A 19261-nucleotide genomic window follows, 5' to 3' on the forward strand; every position below is an offset into this window, starting at 1 on the left:
GCTCTTTAAAAAGTGGATTTTTGACCTGATAGACCGTAACGGCTCCCAGGGAGCCACTATGGTCATTGTGTAAATCCTTCTTAGTTTTCGGTTTACTCACTTGATATACCGTAACGGCTCTTAGGGCCGTTATGGTCTTTTGTGGTAATCCAGCTGCTGCACATGCGTGTGAAGCTTTTGTGCCTAAAAATCCTGGGGAAGTTTTGTTGGGAGCGTAGCAGGCACGTCCAGAATTGCTTCCTTTCTGGTGGGGTGGGATGAAATGGCTGGAGGAAAAAGTGGTGGCTCATCTTCCTTTCCCTGTGGCAGTTGTCAAAAACACTGGGGCACCTAAAGGACTAACATCCTGCCAAAAAATGTATACAAAAAAGCCACAAAATGTACTGTCATATGCTCAAAATATCACCTGAAAAGATTGATTTGATTCAAAATGTTCACAAGTGTGAAACAGCTGATTTTTATTTATGCAGTTGTTTCATGTATGTCTAAGATGTGTCAGGCTACTGCCCAGTGGGATTTTTGACAACTGAGTTATTGACCCTTGAAAATGGGGAGTTGTAAGTGAAAGGCTGATATAGTCGTAACTATAGCAACACTGTCAGTATTCCTGTAATTATTAACTTTTTTAAAATAAAAAAATTAAGAAGCTGTTTCTTTTCTTAAGGAAGCCTCTGTTACAAACTGATGATGCCACCATGGAGATGTGATATGTTGAAACGAAGCATGCCAACTAATTACTGAAATCATTAAAGTACTGAGAAAGTATCGAAAAGAACCAAACATCACTTGCATATATGAATGAGGCCTATCGGTTCAAACGGTTCGTATGAGACAGAGATGGCAGACAGGTTTAGCCATCATTTTGTGCTGTGTAAAGCTGTTAGAAGGCTTCGTTTTCATTACTTGTGCAACTTTTCATGGAGTGCTTCCCTGAGAGAGTCTACGTTTCTACTGAGGCTGCAGGCAGAGATTCAGACATTTATTTGGAGTTAATTCTCTGTTGTATGGGACCAAGTGATTTGACTGCAATGTGTGTGCCTGCTCTTAGCATGGAGAGCAGCTGTGACTCCCACAGATGCAGTTACACATGGGCTTCTTGACAGAGAGCACTTCAGGTTGTGATGCCAGTGGATTGTCAGAGCCTGTGCTACACCCTCCCTCTACTAAGAGTTGCCAGACATCACAGATCCCTATGCTGGCATGACTCTAAGCACATGTCAAACACATCTTCCTTGTACCACTTCCCGTGATTTTCTCCCAACTCTTGCTCAGTGGTGGCCGTCAGCTGATGTGTTCCAGGTGGAGCACCTTCACAAAATGATGCTGCTGTTCTGGAGTAACCCTTCACCCCGACGGGGACACAGCCAAAGGCTGGCCTTCTCATCTGAGAATGGTTTTCCAGGACTATATGCGTGCATGTTTCAAGGGGGAATCGAGGGGAGGGAAAGACTGTCATATTTCAGCAGGATGTCCTGAGCTGCAGACCACCTGCAGAACCCTCTTATGGTCTTCTAAGACTTGTCAAGTCACTGAAGCTTTTATTATTGGCCTAGAGTTTGTTTGCATTTTATAACCCACCTTCTCACAAGGATAAGAAATGTTTGTTCTGTATAAAACTTGTGCACCTTAATATTTAACATAAGCACAGAACGGATTTAATACTGCCACAGCAAGTCCTCTATTTTCTTATTCCTTAGGATCCAAACTATTGATAGTACTATATTTAATTGAGTTCTTTAATCCCTTCTGTTAAACAATCAGTTGCTACGCTTTCCTTAGCCAGGTTTTAGATAATGGCTTTTGTTTTTGCTTAGCCATCTGTCCCTGTATTAATTGTCCTTTTTCCCTAGCATTCACCCATAATTTTGGCAAACTGGTTCCTGAGGTTGGTCTAAATTCCTTTTGCTTCATTTTCTATTGTTGGACACTGTTACCTTTAGCATTTCACACATTTAATAGATGCAGTTCTGGCTACTGAAAGGAAGTTCAGTCACTTGCACCACATTGCAGGGGAGCTGAAGTTTCTTTATTTTTATGCAACATTAAGTGCTGGCAAAACAATGTAGAGGCCTAAATTAAAATGATTGCTTGTGTGCAGGAAATCAGTGTGTAGGCCAAGTGAAAGCATTCTTCTGCTTTCTCTATGAAGTGAGGTGACAGGTCACAGTTAGAAGGTTTAGGAAGAGCTGCTTCTGAGATGAGCATTGAAGTTCCCATTTCATTTCCATTCTCTGCCCTGAACCATTGTGTTCTATGTGTTTTACACATCTTCTTCCCTGGTCGTTCACTGGAAGGCTCCTGAATCAGGCCCTGATTCAGAGTGGTGGTTAGTCAAGTCAAGATACTACAAGAGTGCTCAGACTCTTCACATTATGCTCAGCTACTTGGCTGAATCAAGATCCCACTCTCCTTTTTGCTTCCTCCTCTTCCTCCCCCGTATGCCCATCCTTGACTCCTCTTTCCACTGCTTTGTTCCTCAAAGACTTATGCCACTCTACCCCTGTTTTCCTTATTAACTCAGGGCTGGCTGCCCTGAGTTAATACATCTTCTCTGTCTCTGATACTGCATCAAGAGACTCCTCAGTCCCTGCTTCACTGATTCTTCCCTCGCCAAAATCTCCACTGACCTTGTCCTCTTCCTTTTTCTTCCTTTTTTTTTCTTTAAATTACATCTTCACCTTGCTCTTTTAATCTTGCCTTTGACCTTGTTTTCTTCAGACTTGCTAAGTGAATGCTCACCATGTCTCCCTTTTCGCATCCCTAATTGATGGTGTGGTTTCTTTTCCATAGTCTCACCTCCTTTCCTTGTGCATCTCTTCCCCCAGTCCTCCCTTGTCTTCTGTGGTGGCTTGATTGGAGGCATATCCTGGCAGAGTCTGCCTTGCCACTTGCACAAAACCAAAACTCATTCCTTCTTGTGATGCCCAGGGGCCATCTCACCAAGGCCCTATGCATTTGTCACCCCTCTCCTGGCTGATTGGACCATCCTGCCTTGCTGTGTGCTGGCTGTTCAGGACTGCCTCTCATGCTTTGACTCATCTGTAGAGCTGCCTGCTGCATGTTGTCAGCTTCAGTTTTCATGTCTGTGGTGCCCAGGTCCTGGGCTTTCCTCATCTCATCATTCTGCCGGACCTGGCTTCTTGCAGCTTACAATTACCCTTTTATTCTCTTCCTCCTGTAGATGTTTTTTAGGCTTCTTCCTTACTGGCCCTCAAGCATGAGCACTCTTAAAAAGTTCTCCACGGTCCCTGTTTTCAAAGCCAGCCTAATGTTCCTTGTGGTAGGTTAAACACTGGTTTGTTGACTGCTGTTTCCAAGCAATGGAGAAGGCATAGAGAGTAATAAAAGTGTATTTTGAATCAAGATGTGAATGTCTAGTTAAGTAACAGGGTAATCAACATACTGCAGCCACCTGAAACCTTATTTGTCTCTCCAGCCTCTTTTATCTTCATTTCTCCATAATTCAATCTGTCCTGGCCTAGAATCCATCTTCTGTTTGCTTTCTTCATAACAGGAACATTTTTGCAGAGGTTAGAAAATGATGAAACAGAGTATTTGAAGATTAGTATAAGTACCACATGCAACTTAACTACTATTTATTTTTCATAATATAAGCCACAGAGGCATGAATAAATTTACTTATTTAATTATAAATATTATGTATTTTTATATATATATATATAAATATATATAAATTTTATATATATATAAATATATATATATATAAATTATAAATTTACTAATTTAATTATAATAGTTATTATATCCTTTTTGTGGATCGAAATCTAACAACATCTTCCAATGCCCAAGTTAGCATGTATGACTGTTTTCATGGTGGGAAAATAATTTACATTTTATCTGCTTAGGACAGGAACAGAGTCTGTTTTTCAAAGGGCTCAGCTGTGGTTTTCACAGCCCAGACTGGGCCCTTAGGAGAGGGATGGAGAACATCATTTAGATCAGAAAAGACCCTTAAGATACTCATGGCAAGAGTATGCCCACCCTTATCCTGGTGCTTCTTGGAAAGGAAAAAGGAAATCATTATTATTTATTCTCCCAACCCCCCACTTTTGTGGTTCAGTTTAATGCCTCTGGTACTGCTGTAAAAGACTGTTTTAGCCATTAGTCTCTTCTTCCCTGTTAATGTATACTGGTAGAGTATTGATGAATTCCCTAATTCACCAATTCCATAAAAGCCCCTAAATTCCCTCCTTCCCCTCCAAAGTAGTACGAGCGGGGTCAAGGGAAAGAGGATATAAGAGTGTTCACTCACTTTTTCATGGCTAAAAATGTTGAGCTCGAAGAGATGAAGTGGAAAGAAGGCGTGTCGCATGTGGCAAAAAACATGTGTCTTGTTTATTCTGGCAGGGATTTGTCAAAGTCAGCAGTAGCATGAGGGGCAGCGCTGCTTTGGCTCACTGAGACACAGCTTCAGTCTACAGGAGCTGTAAATCTGTGGGGTCACACCTGAACTTGCAAGATACACAGGATGCCCACAGTGTGTGGATGCAAAGTGTGTGATGCAAAGACCTCAAGCCTTACGAAAGCGAGGCAGGGCCATCGACAACTAATGGTGGAACAGCCTTCAGTCTAGTATATATGGGGTCCTGGGGGGAGACTTTGTATTCCACTGGAGAATTCCCACTCTAATGCCTTTGCTGGAGATGCAGGAACAGGTAGTTTATTCCAGCAAAGTATGCTGAATATTTGAGACTAAAAGTTTTATTATTTCTTGGATTTATGGAAGTCAATTCTTTTTGCCAGTTTCCACTGATCAATGCTGCTGTTGTACTATGCCATGTTGGGTCTTTCTATGTGTACATGTATGCACATTTATATATGTACATTTATATGTGCACAAATAGATTGTCTATGTAGATAGATATAGACAGGCATATAAATATATAAACATAAGCATGCACACATATAAATGTTCACCTCTGACTATTGTGGCTGCAGGCCAAAAGAAAACCTTACCTTTAAGGGTGGGCCTATTGTAATGCCTGCTTGGAGTCTCACATTCTGTTCTTGCTTGCACAGAGAACTAGTGAGGTCATTGTTTTGCATTTTCTCCTTTAAACACAAATTACACAAAGAAGGGAGAAGGCTTTGCCTGCTGGATATGTTCTAGAGAAGAAAGTGGATATGCCACGATTTTTTTCTTCACCACATCTGATTTTAATCTCTGTCAACAAATTTTGCCATTACTGAGACACCAGCTCAACTAAACTGTTATTCAGGAAGAAGATAAAAATTGAAACATCCATGACATTCTTCCTATCAGCAAGGAAACAGATGATGGCGAACAAGGGGCCATGTGTGACTAAAACTGGTTCAAACCATCCAAATTCCTTATATATATAATATCGACTTTGGGAGGTACTGTTTGTTAATGTTGGTACAGATTATTGGCATGCAATGCAGAATTAAAATGTATCTCAAGGCCTTTGTGCAAAAGTATATCTAAAGTGTTACCCGAAGTAAAAAAGTGGGCAGATTCAGTAATGGAATGATTTTTCTCTTTATCCAGTGCAGGACAAAAGAGATATGTCATCTAATTTTCTTATTTCTTTAAACCCAAACCTGTATTCAAGACACAGGTTGTTTTACAGGAAAGCCAAGTGATGCCTTTATGCATTTTCACGGGGATTTTTTTCCTCACAAGGCTGTCTATCAGTGAGTTGAAAGAGTCTGTCTCTTGTGCAGTTTTTATACAGATGTGGAACGCTGTAACACTTACTTAAAGAAACACAGCTGCTCATTTAAATGTCATAAAAGCTCTTACATGGAAGTAGACTTAATCCTATTTCTCCTTATAGATTTTATTTTCATGTAATCCAGGACTTTTGCTTATCTATAACATACCATCATTATGAACCAAAAGCCATTTTTTTAATATGTGCAGATTGCAAGGGAGGCAGTGGATTTTTCTTCTTTACTTATTTTTAAATAAATATTGAACAGCCTGCGTCAAGAATTTAGAGGGGAAAACCCCTCACTTAAACTAAGGCAGTTGGAAGAATTTCTTCTTCATGCGTCTCCCAAGCAAGCTGTTTGCTTGGTGACCTCTGTCTCTCCCTTCCCTTCCCTTCCCTTCCCTTCCCTTCCCTTCCCTTCCCTTCCCTTCCCTTCCCTTCCCTTCCCTTCCCTTCCCTTCCCTTCCCTTCCCTTCCCTTCCCTTCCCTTCCCTTCCCTTCCCTTCCCTTCCCTTCCCTTCCCTTCCCTTCCCTTCCCTTCCCTTCCCTTCCCTTCCCTTCCCTTCCCTTCCCTTCCCTTCCCTTCCCTTCCCTTCCCTTCCCTTCCCTTCCCTCTCTGCCACTTCTTGCTAATGTCCAACTCTTTCTTCCTCTCTAGGCAGCCATTAAGGACAGGGATGTTTTCTAAAATTTAGTTTTAAGAGAGGGGAACCAATGATGAGTATGTGTGTTGTGATGCAGTGAGATGGAAATCCACATTTAAGGGAACTGTGGTGTTTGGGAGAAAAGGGGCATCCAGTGAAACCGGGCCTTTGACGAGGGGAGCAGCTTTGATTCTTCAGCTTTACCTAAGTGTCAGTGGGCTTTTTCATGTGTTCTCTGGCCACGGTAAATATGTACTGTAGCAACCATAACCACACAAGTAATCTCACCTGGGAAATACAGATAAGAAACTCCCACAGAGCATGTAATAAGAGTGCTTGCACTTGCACAGGCCCATCAGATGCTCCCTGTGCCCCAAAAAGAGCTGCTAACTGATAATTTTTTCCTTTTTTTTTCCCCTTTTTTTCCCCCTTTTTTTAAATGAAAATAAAATCATACTGATTTGCAGAGAAGTTGATTTTCACCCCATCTCACTTTCGGTCTTGATGATTTTTAAAGTGTCCACGTTGATGACGGACTGACCATCAAATGGGATGGGACTTACTAGGTGGGGGATCTGAAACAAGGACCTGGGAGCCATGGTTTTATGACTGGTTTTTGAGTTTCCTGGGATGTGGCAAAGCTAATCTGAAGAGTTCTGTAAAAATGTTTAGAGAATTAAATTATAAGCTTAGGAATATGGCTAAAAAAAAGCGATAGCAATCTTCTGATGTAGTATTAAAATGTGTTCCTTGGCCAACATTTTTTCTTCATCAGACATTTATATTATCTGCCTGGTAGATTCAGCACCTTTATGGTCTCTGAGCTTGCCTACGCAGCAAAGCTGATCCCTGGTAGGACAGGCTGTGATGATATGGCCAATGTGTTCCTCGAAATTGAAATTGGTTCCCTGCTGTGGACACCCCGGAGTGGGGTTCATCTCCTTCAGGCATGGTCACCTCCTCAAGGGACATCAGGAACTGCCTCAGTCAGGAGGAGGATTATGGCCGAATCCACCCTTGAAAGGTGCACCCAGGGCTTTGGCCACATACCCCAAATATGCACCCATGGGGCTGGCAGGACCTGACCCACCGGCTCAGTAGAGTGAGGGATTTGTCCCTTTCAGGGTAGCAAAGGCTGATCACTCACTACAGGGAATTTGATGGATAGAGAGGTGCTGAGCCTGAAGAGACTGGTGGGTGCTAAATTTGCAGGGTTTAGTTTGCTGTCCTTACTAAGGAGACGGTTTTGGAGGGCCATTGCTGAGTTAGGGTTTGGCATGCCTGTTCCCGTAAAATAAAATTATCCTTCAGCTGCTTATGTGAAAGATCAAAATGAGCTAACAGCTCTCACCTATTTATCATCAACATCACAATATTTGTTATTTCCTTTAATCCTGGATTCCTGAAATCTCACCTTTAACTTTTCTTTTATTTTACAAGAAAGTTTTTTTGTCTTTGAAAAAGCTTGAAAATACGAAGTCAGGGACACAAAACCAGAAAATAATGTTTCAACATGCACTTTAAAATATTGCAATTTTTAACACATCATGTTGTTCACAATTTTTTTAAATTCTTGGTGGTGTTAGCAAATAAAAAAATGAACAGCTTTTTTTTCAAGGGATGTATGGAATAAGGGGTAGATGCAGGATAAATACTGAAGGAAAAGTAGATGTTTCATTGTCATCTGTACAAGAACAGTAATAATGTTAAATTTTGTAATGTACTGGAAAAGGCAGGGGAAAAAAGGAAGTTTCATTATTGGGTAATAAAGCAGTTAAATAAAGTGTTTATTTACTGGAGATCATGAAGGTTCTGTCTCCATAATGTTTTTTAATCCATCCACTGCTACTAGTTTGGTATGTTTAAACATTGGATAATAGAACAGAGATGTAGTTAAAGGCAGGAAAATATAGAAGTCAGAATTTTTGGGCATTCCCTGCTATCTTTTGAAATTAATAAAATAAGAGCTGGTTTTCAATTGATATCATTTTCAAAGGAAATAAGGCTGGGCTTATTATTGTTACTACCACAATCATCATAGAAAGATTCCGACATTTTGCTAACACTGAGTAGTGATAACGGCATAGAAGATTCATTTGATCTTATATAATGTTTTCATGGTTAATAAGATTTGCATATGACATTTTTACATGATTATAAGTGCTGGAATTTCATTGCAGTAGGCATTAACTCCTGCGATTGAAGTTAAGGGAGTTGTTTCTTTTTTTTTTTTTAAATAGCTAATCAAGAGTTTAACTGCCTCTGGGGCATTTTAAGAAAATGTTATACTGTACTTAACGAACATTATACTACAAATAAGAGTGATATTCCTGTAATTAAAACAGTCTGGATATTGCTTAATGAATGTGTTTCTTATCTTAATGTACAGGCAGTAAGGATTCATGTAGTTGCCTTTATTAACTTGTGGAGTTAGTTAAAAAGCTGGTTAAAACAGTAAGTCCATATCAGGTCAATATAAAATGCTTATGTAGGGATTTCATTGCTCTTATAAATTGACTAGTTAAAAAATAAACACAGATACTTGTTTGTGCCATCCTGAGCCCTATTGCAGGGTAGTATTTCTGCCTGTAGACATTTCCAAAGTTAAGTGTTGCCTGGAGCACTGCAGGATTTGTAAGTGTTCTTCTTTATCGTCTGTTTAGGAATTATTTTTAAATTTCCACCAGGCTTGTGTTCAAAACCAGAGAGCGGTTGGTTTTCAATTAGTGTGGCCACAATTGCTGTTGAACTAATAGCATTGTGCATTCGTTCTTTTTTTCTGTCATTTTGCATCAGCTTTGATGTAATTACAACATTTTCTCTTTTTTTTGATGTAATTGCAGTGCATTGTAGTTTTATAGTTCTGTTCTTCAGTGGTTTAATATTTACTAATTGCTTGCTAAATTGTTCTTCACTGCTCAGTTATTTGGCACCAAAAACATTCTGAGTAAGTGCAGTTTAATACAAAATAATTCTTTGGCATAATAATTCCTCTGCATAGTAATAATTCTACAGAATAATGCTTGGCTAAACATAAATCATATTTTTACTTTTAATCTTATTCTGAAAATATCATGCTGGTTTGGTTTTTTCTCTCCAGCTGAAATTGAGCATCTTTATATTGTTTAAAAGATATTCACCACCTGGATTGCATCTGTATAGATCTAAGTCTCAATTTTGCACAAGTCTCTGTACCAAAATGTGAAAAAAGTAGGTTGACCCATGTATAGCCTAAGAACACATGGAAATGGAACAGTTTCATAATTCAAAATTAATCTCCAGTCCTGTAGGCATTAAAGTACATGGTTAACTGTAAGTGTTTGACTACTCCTTTTGATTTCTCTGGGCTAGGCACATGCTCAAGTGGGTTTACAGGAGCAATTTCAAAATGCAGAGAAGCCTGCAATATTGTTTTCTTTTTCCTATGTGATAAAAATGTCTGTGCTTTATTTAGTGGCGTAATTTACCTGTGTTTCTAAGTACAGGAATCATCAAAATGTTTGTGGTTTGATCAAGTGTAGACTGACTTAAATTCCAAATTGAGATAAAATATGGTCTACTAGTGAAAAATTCTTAGAAGTGTGAAGGGACCTTCATTTTTAAAAATATCCTCACCACAACCAAAACAATGAAGACAACAGTTTGTAATAAAAAATCAGAAATACTGGAAGACCCAAAGTGGATGACAAATTCCTTGTTTCTTCTGACTTCTGCAGCACCAGGGTATTGACAATTCATTCATTTCCTTCTGCTAAATATTCTCAGCCACATCTTTAATGTAATTTTATTTTTACTCAGACATAAATCAGGACTGATTTCAAGGACTGTACTGTTTTCCTTTTCTCTCACACCATACAGACATGGATATCTAACCTGCACAGGCTCTGGTGAACATAGTGACTCGCTGTTATGGATGGCAAGGTCATTTTAACAGGCAGGAATGGCACTTTATTGATTCTGACTTTATCAAGTGCCTGTTTCTTATTTTGTGTATAACTCATTAGCAGCCTGCTCCTAAACTGCTCAGGAGTCTTTGGATGAGTTTGGGACTCAGCCTTTAATCACAGTAATTAGCGTGGAATTTTTGAATCCTGGTCTCGATCTTGACCTTGTAGCATTTAGCCAATGCGCGCACAGCTGGACCGGTGGCGGGGCTGCAAGAGCTCAGTAGTGGGGATGTTCCCGGTGTCCTGGTGTGGGAACCGACGCGGAGGGAATAGAGGGGAGTGGGGAAGAAAAGAGGAGAAAAGCATGTTCAGTAAGAAAAGGAATTCTGCCCAAACATAGTTACCAATTTTTGTGGGAGTACACAGAGATGTGGGTGGGTGCAAAGTCAGCGTGTGAAAAGGCTGGGGCAGAATTAGGAGCAAGGGAAGTACCTGATGGTGAGATGGAGGGGAGGATGGGAAGAGCCAAGAGTGGTTTTGCAGTGATATAAAGAATCTCTTCAAAGTTCAGCTTTTCTGCAAAGGCCACCAGAATGGGTCTGACTATATAAAAGTGCAACCACTACAGATCTGTGGGTTTTAAATATTCACTTACTAAGACAGATTTTGGCATGGGATGTTCCAGGACAGCTTGTTGGTTATATATGCCCGGTCCTCCTCCTGAACTGGAAGACTGTCAGCCTCCAAAGGCATGCTTGTTCCTTTGTGGCACACAGTTCTGACCACACTTGGTGCATATTTGACTATACACAAGACCCAAAAACAGGTAAATCAAAACAAATCGTACATCAGTGTCATACATCCAAAGCAGTATCTTCTTACTTCTCAATGCACACCTTAAAACCGGCTAATTTATGTCATTTTTTCTAAATCTCTCAATACTGGTATTGGATCTTCATCTTTATTGTGAGATTTTTTGTTATTTAAAATGTGTTGCAAATTTCTGTTGTAGCTTCTAGTTGCAATTCTGTAAAAAAAATATAATGCAAGAGCTTCCCTTGAGAAAACATACAGCTAAACAAAATTTTGCCAAATCTCTTCACAGTGTTGTAGATTTTAAAAATACAACTTAGAAGCTGAATTAGTTAAATAAATGAAAGCACTTAAAATTTTCTTATAGAAAGTAAAACAAAAACTGTCCATACTTAAGGTTTATTTCTATATCTCTATATTTAGGAAGACTGGGAAATTAATTGTTATCTTAACTATATGTTTCTTAGGTGAAAGTGGCAAAGTGTGTGTGTTACAGACAGACAGAGTGCTTTTCCACTGCCCTGCAGTGCTGTGGGTCTGATTAAGCAGCAGAAAGCATTCCAAGGAGCCAGATACTTTGTCAATAGTAAAAGCAAAGTGAGGTATAACTCAGCTCGAGAATACTTTATGGGCATGACGAGTTATTCAGTTATCCACACCGTAAGGAAGGGAGCAAACTCTCGACTGTATGTCACATATGCTAAAGCTCCCCAAGACAGGACACCAATTAACCTTGGATGATAGCAAACACACACACACACAGAGGCTGCCCAAGAGAAGCAGCCTGTTGCCATTAGTAGGAAGCATCAGCCCTTGTCACCCTGAGCCATTATTTAAATCTCTTTTAAAATTCACTTATTAAGTCAAAGAATCGTAGCCCTCTCCTCTTCCTCACAAACAGACTATTTTTGCTGTCCTGAAAACAGGAGAGGTTAGTAATATGAGAAGCCGGTGGTCCTTTTATTTTTATCCTCGCTGTCTAATTTGGCCATTTTGAATTGAGAAGAAAAAAAATGCCTGATCTTCAGTCAAAGCAATTTAAGGCATGATGGAGCTCAGAGTGAACCAAAACAACAGGGTCAAATGTAGTTGAAAGAACATGGTGGGGTAAATAAAAGGTCTTTTTTTTTTTTACATTTAGTGCTGGTGGGAGGAGAAAGTTTGGTTAACTATTTAACCTATGATAGCCCTTTATCATTTTATGGCTTAGGGGTCCATGATTTTAAGCCTTTGCCAGTAAGAGCCTGGTTTGTATTCAATCTTTTCTCTAGCGTCCAGTTATATGACTTACATTGATTTACTGGAGATAGGAAAAAATTATAAATAGCAGATGAAGACACATATTTTCCTAAAACTACTTTCCAGCAACTTTGGATTTGGTGCTTAGTTTTCATTTCCACTCACACTTCTCTGCATCATGATTTTTTTTGATCAGTGGGGCTCTCCTTCCCCATTTGGTTCACTTCTGTTTTTTGGCTATAATGCAATGTGTCCTGATCAGTTGGAGTGAGTGCTTGTGAAAGGTCACTTGGAAGTCCCCTTTTCATTTCTCCCCACAACAGTTTTTCCAGCAGGCAAGCGCTCTCAGGAGCAACCCCCTCCAATCTGTCCCTTTTGATATCCAAAGCTGGTTGTTACGGGGGTTAAATTTCTTAATTCACTGAGTTTTTGTGAGCGCTTCTTCAACTCACCATGCTCAGTCCCCACAGCTGGGTGCAGACCGCCTGTCTCCCTTAGGATGCTGTGGAAGTGTTAGGGTTTATTCTTTCACCTTCTTCACACTTTTGGGGGGGCCAATTTTATACCTTTATGTCTTCCATCAGTTTCAGGGAAATTAATCTTCACGTTACATCTGTGCGAGATAATACCAGCCTTATGGTGGGAAGTTTAAAATCAGACAAAGCCTCTCCTGGTAAAGAAAACTGCTTGTCAAGAGATCTCAAACCGTGAGAGCTGGTGGCTTCTGCCTGCCCTGGCAAGGACTTAGGTTTGGGGGGTTTCTTAATTAGTTTTTCGAGGGTCAGGGAAATGACCGTACTGAGTCTGGAACAAAGAAAGAAATCAAAATGTAAAGCTGACTGTTTGGTATGTTGATAACCCCCCAGTTTTAATTTCAGCATAATTGGATCAGGGTTAGTGGCAGCTGTTATGTAAAGTTCCTTCCCTTACATTTTATTCAAAAGTAAATATCATAGCTCTTCACTTTTAATCTAAGTATTTTTCTTTTTTTTCCCCAAAGAAGAGCTGCTTGGTTTACCCAGATTTATTTCCATTCGGAGAGCGCTAAGATTTTGGGGACCTGTATTCTGATGGTAAAGCTTGTGACATGAGCTTTTGTTTTCCATTCGAGGAAATGTTAACATTTTTTCACATGTTAACTTTTTAACAATTAGGAGGATTTTTTTTTCCTTGAAAACTGCTATCCTTTTCTTTTTCCTTCCCTTTTCTCTCTTCTTGATATTTTTATTTTCCTTTTATATGGAGACTTGTAGATTTTGTCACTTCAAACGTTAGCTGTTCCTCCTCTTTTCTTTCGCTTTACAATACACACTAGGAGATTTTTTTTTTTTTTGCATATTCCTTCCTTTTCTCTGTGAGATATTGTAGTTCACCAAATTTAAAACACTACAGTATTTAGAATCCCCACAGTGCCATTTTAAGTATTTGGACCTGGAAAATGCCCCAAGCAATAACTACCTGAATTGCTTTTAATTACACAATATAGCTGCATCATTTTACTTCAGATTCTTTTTGATTGATGCTGTAAGGCAATTGTAACCATGGATGATGGGATTAAGTGCCTCTTGAAGTGACTTTAGCTTCTTGTGGGAACAAAGGGAAAGAAGAGAACACTTAGTCCCTTTTTGAGTGAACAGCCTTTTTTCACTTGCTATATAAAGAAATACAATTAACAAACATTATCCCCAGAGGTGAATTGAAATGTACATGCGGACAATAACCGCTCTTGACTGCAATTAGACATATATGATCCGAGGTATTTTGGCCATTCATTAGTGCTAATTGTTTGAGAAACAAGCCCAGAGAACAAATGATTAAAATGTTAGTGCCATAACCAGGATTATTAGCATGTGTGATAAAATGCATGCGCTGCAGCTGTACCAATAAAACTCTCCAGCGAGTCGCTTTGATTCGACAAATACTCAGCGCGGCTGCGAGCCCTTCGTATTTGCACAGGGCCTGCTGATGTTTATAACAAACAACTTGTATCTTCTTTTCTTAATTAGAAAGAATTACTATGCAAATTGCGGGGCTTTGTAATTCCGTAGAAGTTTCCTTTGTTTTTGGCAGATTATTTGTGTGCGGTGGTGTGCCACTCCCCGGTAAATTCAACACAGGAAAACCATTATGTTTTCTCTGGAGTGGGGTTTTTCTGCACATATTGCAGAAATAATTTGTAGGAGGTTTTGCTGCATTAGCTGGGTCTCATTCAGGGGGTGTCATGGGTCTTGGATCACTTCTGTCCTTCTTACACGGCTCCACAGATACCATGGTATGCAGTTACGTGCACAGGGGTCAAAAATACATGTTGTGGAAATTATCCAGATTTTTAAACAGTTTTAGTGAAATGTCTAAAAACGCTCTTTGCAAACACTTTGCCAACACTATGCCAAGGACTGTAGAAGGAAAGATTTGGCTTACTGAGCAATGAATATTGTTCTATGTGTTTGGCAGATCTTCCAGGGGCGATTTGATTTAGCAAATAAACAGAACAGAGGCACAGGTTAAAGTGCTGGAAATGACTTGTGCGAGTGCTTTACTTTGTGAGCTATATGTTGTTGGCTCCAATGAGACTGCACAGGTGTGTGCAGTTAAGTATGTGTATGAGTATGAGCAATGCTGGAATGTGAAAATGCAGTTTACAGCAGGGAAATTTGCATAATTTGGGGTAATTTCACTGTTCGCAGTCACACTGTATGGCTGCCATTGCAAACTGCAGTGTCTCTTAGTAGTCAAATAGGTTTTCTTTTCTCCTTCCTGAGGATGAACTATTCACTCTTGGGTGAAATTGTTCTCAGAGGACCATGAGTAACTTTAACTTGCCAGCTACTTTTACATTTTTGATGAAGACTTTAGTAGAGTGTTATGTTTGCTGAAGAAATTTAGTTTTATTTCCAAGACCCAAGAGCACTCAGCATGCTGCTAGATGCTATGAATGAAAATATGCTGCTGTAAAGCAATTTAATGAGCATTACCCAATAGCCTAGTCCTTGTTTTAACTTACAGTGCTTAAAGGAAGAAACATTGTCTTAGCAAATTCACTTGGCTTTTGTCCATGTGTTTAGTTTAAAGCATAGTCAAGCTTAGTTTGAATCATTAAAATACTTGGAGCCAGGAAACATATGTAAGATTTTCCTCCTCTTTATGGCACAGGGTTAACAGTATAATCGAGACTGCAGTGCTGTGTGGGTTTTTTGTCCTAAAAAAGCAACTGCTGGGGATTTTTTTATTCTATCAAAATAACAGAAGTCAAGATAATCGGGATAGTGTTTCCTACCAGAGTAGCTAACTGCTCATATACAGAGCACCCCAAGCCTTGCCACTGTTTTAAATAAGTCTATAGAAAAATGGATTTATTAATAAATCCATATCTTCCTCTACTTTTCATTTTATTGTAGAACATAAAATATGACTTTGCGAGGAGAATGCACAGTGATGATTTAAGAATATATGTCAAAGAATTAAACTGTGATAACATTTACTGCAGTCATACCTAAAGATACTTGTTGAAAACTCTTATTGTACATGAATATTTCTAGAACTCTTTGTTTTGAAAGGAGAAGGATTCTGTGTTGGTCCACTGACACCAGCTCCTCCTATACATTTTTTTTCTGGCCATAGCGTGTGAAAAAATTATTTCTTCTTCAACTTGCTAAAATAGCCCATAAAACTAATAATTTGACACACAGACAGTATATTTTTTATAATTATTTGTGTCCTGGGAAACCTGTTGTTTGAGCCCATGTGGCTACAAAGTTGTTTAGCTGAGGAGGAGATAGCAATGGTCACCAGGCAATTGCATTTCCAGCATTAAGCCTGTTAAGTGATGGTGTTTTAATGGATTAAGTCTATCACTTCTTTGGAGTCATGTGGTCTGCTGAGGAAGCTGTACTGCTCCTCCATCTAAACACACGTTCATAGACCTGAATGGTGCACCGGACTAATCTGGTCTGCAGGTAATGATGCTTTCACCTACACAACACTATACGCCATTATGTGTGGTAGGCAGAGCAGGGCTGCCTTCATGGGGCTTGCAGCAGTGAGAGGGAAAACGGCTGGTCAAACAGCCCTTGGTTTGATGACAGCCCAGAAGAAATCCTGGGAAACATGTGACAGGAGATACATCTCATCTCAGCATGCTCTGAGATTATGGTGTTAGCCACGTCTATCAGGTTTCTGGCGGGTTGGAGGGTTGGTGAGAGGCAGTCATTAAGGGTGCTTCAGGGGCTGCTTGGCTCTAGGCTGGAGTTAACTATTAATAGGCTGAGCTCTTTGACTCCTTTGTGCCCTTGGGAACCACAAGGCTGAAGCCATCAGAGAAAGAGAATAGAAACTAATCACTTTTGTTCCCTCATATATGTTTAGGGAAGGACTGCAGACTTCTTTACTGACCTCTGTGTCACACTGAAAAAAGATCCTCCTCTTCCTATTTGAGATAAACCACTCTTCCACCTCGTCCTTGCTCTCCCAAAGTGTCCTACTGGAAGAAAATGAGATTAAGTGGATTTATCTAGCAGCCACTTGAGTTGCCACAAGTTCTGTTACCATCCCCACTTCAGCCTGAAGCAGGGAACATGAAGTAGTTTGTGAGAGAGACACAAGGAGAATAGTTGGGAGGGACTCAGTGGATCTCAGTTGCATGTCTCCAGGTGTTGATAGGACCTCCACCACCTGAGTCTTGAAGGTGTTGCTGTTATTAACAAGGCTAACACTGGCACTTATAATAAAATAATTTCTATTTAACTGCCAAGCTGTCCCATTTCTTAAACTGAATTAAGCATTACCAGACATGTTGCAAAGAAGAGTCTGGCAGTGGTTTTTGTAGGCTCTTAAAGTAGGTCCACATAGGATCTGCAGAGATGCAGCAGAGGAGATGATGGAATAGTTTTCCTTTTCAATTTACTTCACTGAGGTAAAATGCAATAAAAGTTTTCTTCATATTTTTAACCCAAGTCTTATATTCAGCTTTTAGGGTGCACACTCTAGGGGAAGAGAGGGATCTTCAACAGATTCAGCTTAGAAATGCAAGTATTACAGCAGTCTGTCAGTGATATACCACATTGGCTCTGATTTAGATTGACTGAACTCATTTCCAAGCATTTGAGAGCGTTAGTCATGTTTGCTTTGAAGAAAACCCACATGTGTGTGTAGCCATGTGTCATCCAAGTCTAGCAACTTGGGAAGCATTATTAAGAGGGGCATAGGAAAATGCATGGGTCCCTGACATGATGGGATAATGACATGTTCAGCATGGTGCTAGGAAAGCTTTGCATTATTCAAAGTGCTGAGTAATATACATGATAATGCATAATGGTGTTATATGGTAGGATTATTTTGTGGTGTAAGTGCCTTCTGCTGAGTATGAAGGTAAATTGTATTATTTTGTCCTCATCTTTGATGTAGCAGAATAGACCTGGGAGGTACAGCATGAAGTGGGGAGGAACAGGAGCAGGCAAGGGGTTTTTTTTGGAAGGCCAAGAGACACAGTGGCTCTCTCTGTAACTTATTTCTCTGTGCTTGTAATTATGGAGCAAAGCAAGCTCCCCACAGCATTCAAGAGACGCCTCCTCTGGCAGTCCCACAGCCTCCAAGTACACTAACCGAGCTCCTGCCTGGAGCAGGTCAGCTGGGCCCTCACCAGGAATGTCAGCATGTGGTGGAGACTGCCACAGACCTCACACCTACAGGCCATGGGGATGTTATCCACTTAAGTCATGTGGCACCAAAGGCTCACACCTGCACTGAAGTGTGGTGCACAAAGCATTTACAAATTTTAAAAGACACCACAGCCAAAAACCTGCTAATGATGCTGGTGGGTTTTTGAGCTCTGTCAATGGAAGTCTGTGCTGTGGATCTGAAGGTCTGCAGAGAGTAGTGGGGTTACACACTACATGGAGTTTTCATCCTGTTTTCTTCGTTTCCCCCTCCATCCATCTTGCTTATTTAAAATTTGCATGCAAATACATGTGCTGATACAATGCTAAGGTTGCAAAATGAACTTCACAAACCTGTATTTGTTTTAACCAATACCCCTGCTTCATTCACAGCATGACATCCAGCTCCTGGAGGAAACATGGCAGATAGCAGCCTCCTCCCCAAAGCAATCCTGATCCATTCCCAGCACAGTCTGCATCCTGCAGAGGAGTGCTATGACAGGGAAAAAACCAACCACCATCCTGCTGTATTTCATACTTGCCATAGCACCCAGAACGGGCAGTGTAATTAAGGCTGCATGGATAAACCTCAGTCCTGGCAGGTCATCAGTTATGATTGTTTAAGTTTGCAACTTCTATTGAACACAGTGGGTTTGGAGTTTTATATTGTAATTAACTCTAATACTGATATCTCCCCTAATTTGGCTCTTCCAAAGGGAAAAAAATACATAAATAGCCCAAAACCAGCCACTATCTGGGTATGAATGTTTTGCTTTTAAAATATAGTCGAGAATTAGTTACAGCGTTGTAGCCAATAGTCTAATTTCCACAATATCCTTTACAGGGTGGATTCTCCTCTGCCAGCTGGTGTTCCTAGGCTTAGTTATCGCCTTACATCATCACACAAATATGTTCCCAGACGGGCTGTGCTGTATGTACCTGCAGATGATGAAAAGAAGATAAGAAAAATCCCATCACTAAACGTAGATTGTGCAGTGTTGGACTGTGAAGATGGTGTGGCTCTGAACAGAAAGGTAATTAAAAATTATCTGTGTGATATAATCAGCACTAAAGAGAACTTGTGGAAAAACACTGCCTTTGCCTTGGGGAAGTGACAACCAGAAAGACAAAGATAAGTCTTAAGATACACAAAATAATGTCACAGTGATAGGCTTTGTGAAGGCGTTGGGAAAATCTGGTTACCCAGAATTCAAAGAGATCCGTGTGAGTAAGTGAGGGGGGAGTTTTGCAGGAATACAGAACTGGGCATAAGCTGTAATCACAGAAGAGTGGGAGATACTGTTATTATTGCAATACATTTCTTGGGG

General features: G+C 40.1%; 1 protein-coding gene across 4 annotated transcripts in view; it reads left to right on the forward strand.

The window, feature by feature from the left end:
* The window catches only part of CLYBL (citramalyl-CoA lyase), a 192228-nt gene that overhangs the window by 68769 nt on the left and 104198 nt on the right, over positions 1 to 19261 (forward strand). For all 4 annotated transcript variants that reach the window (XM_082279340.1, XM_082279337.1, XM_082279338.1 and 1 more), the window contains exon 2: positions 18778 to 18967. In XM_082279340.1, coding sequence (XP_082135466.1) covers positions 18778 to 18967 — 190 coding nt within the window. The remainder of the gene's footprint in view (positions 1 to 18777; positions 18968 to 19261) is intronic.

Source organism: Coloeus monedula (assembly GCF_965178545.1).
Source record: "Coloeus monedula genome assembly, chromosome: 3".
NCBI lineage: Eukaryota > Metazoa > Chordata > Aves > Passeriformes > Corvidae > Coloeus > Coloeus monedula.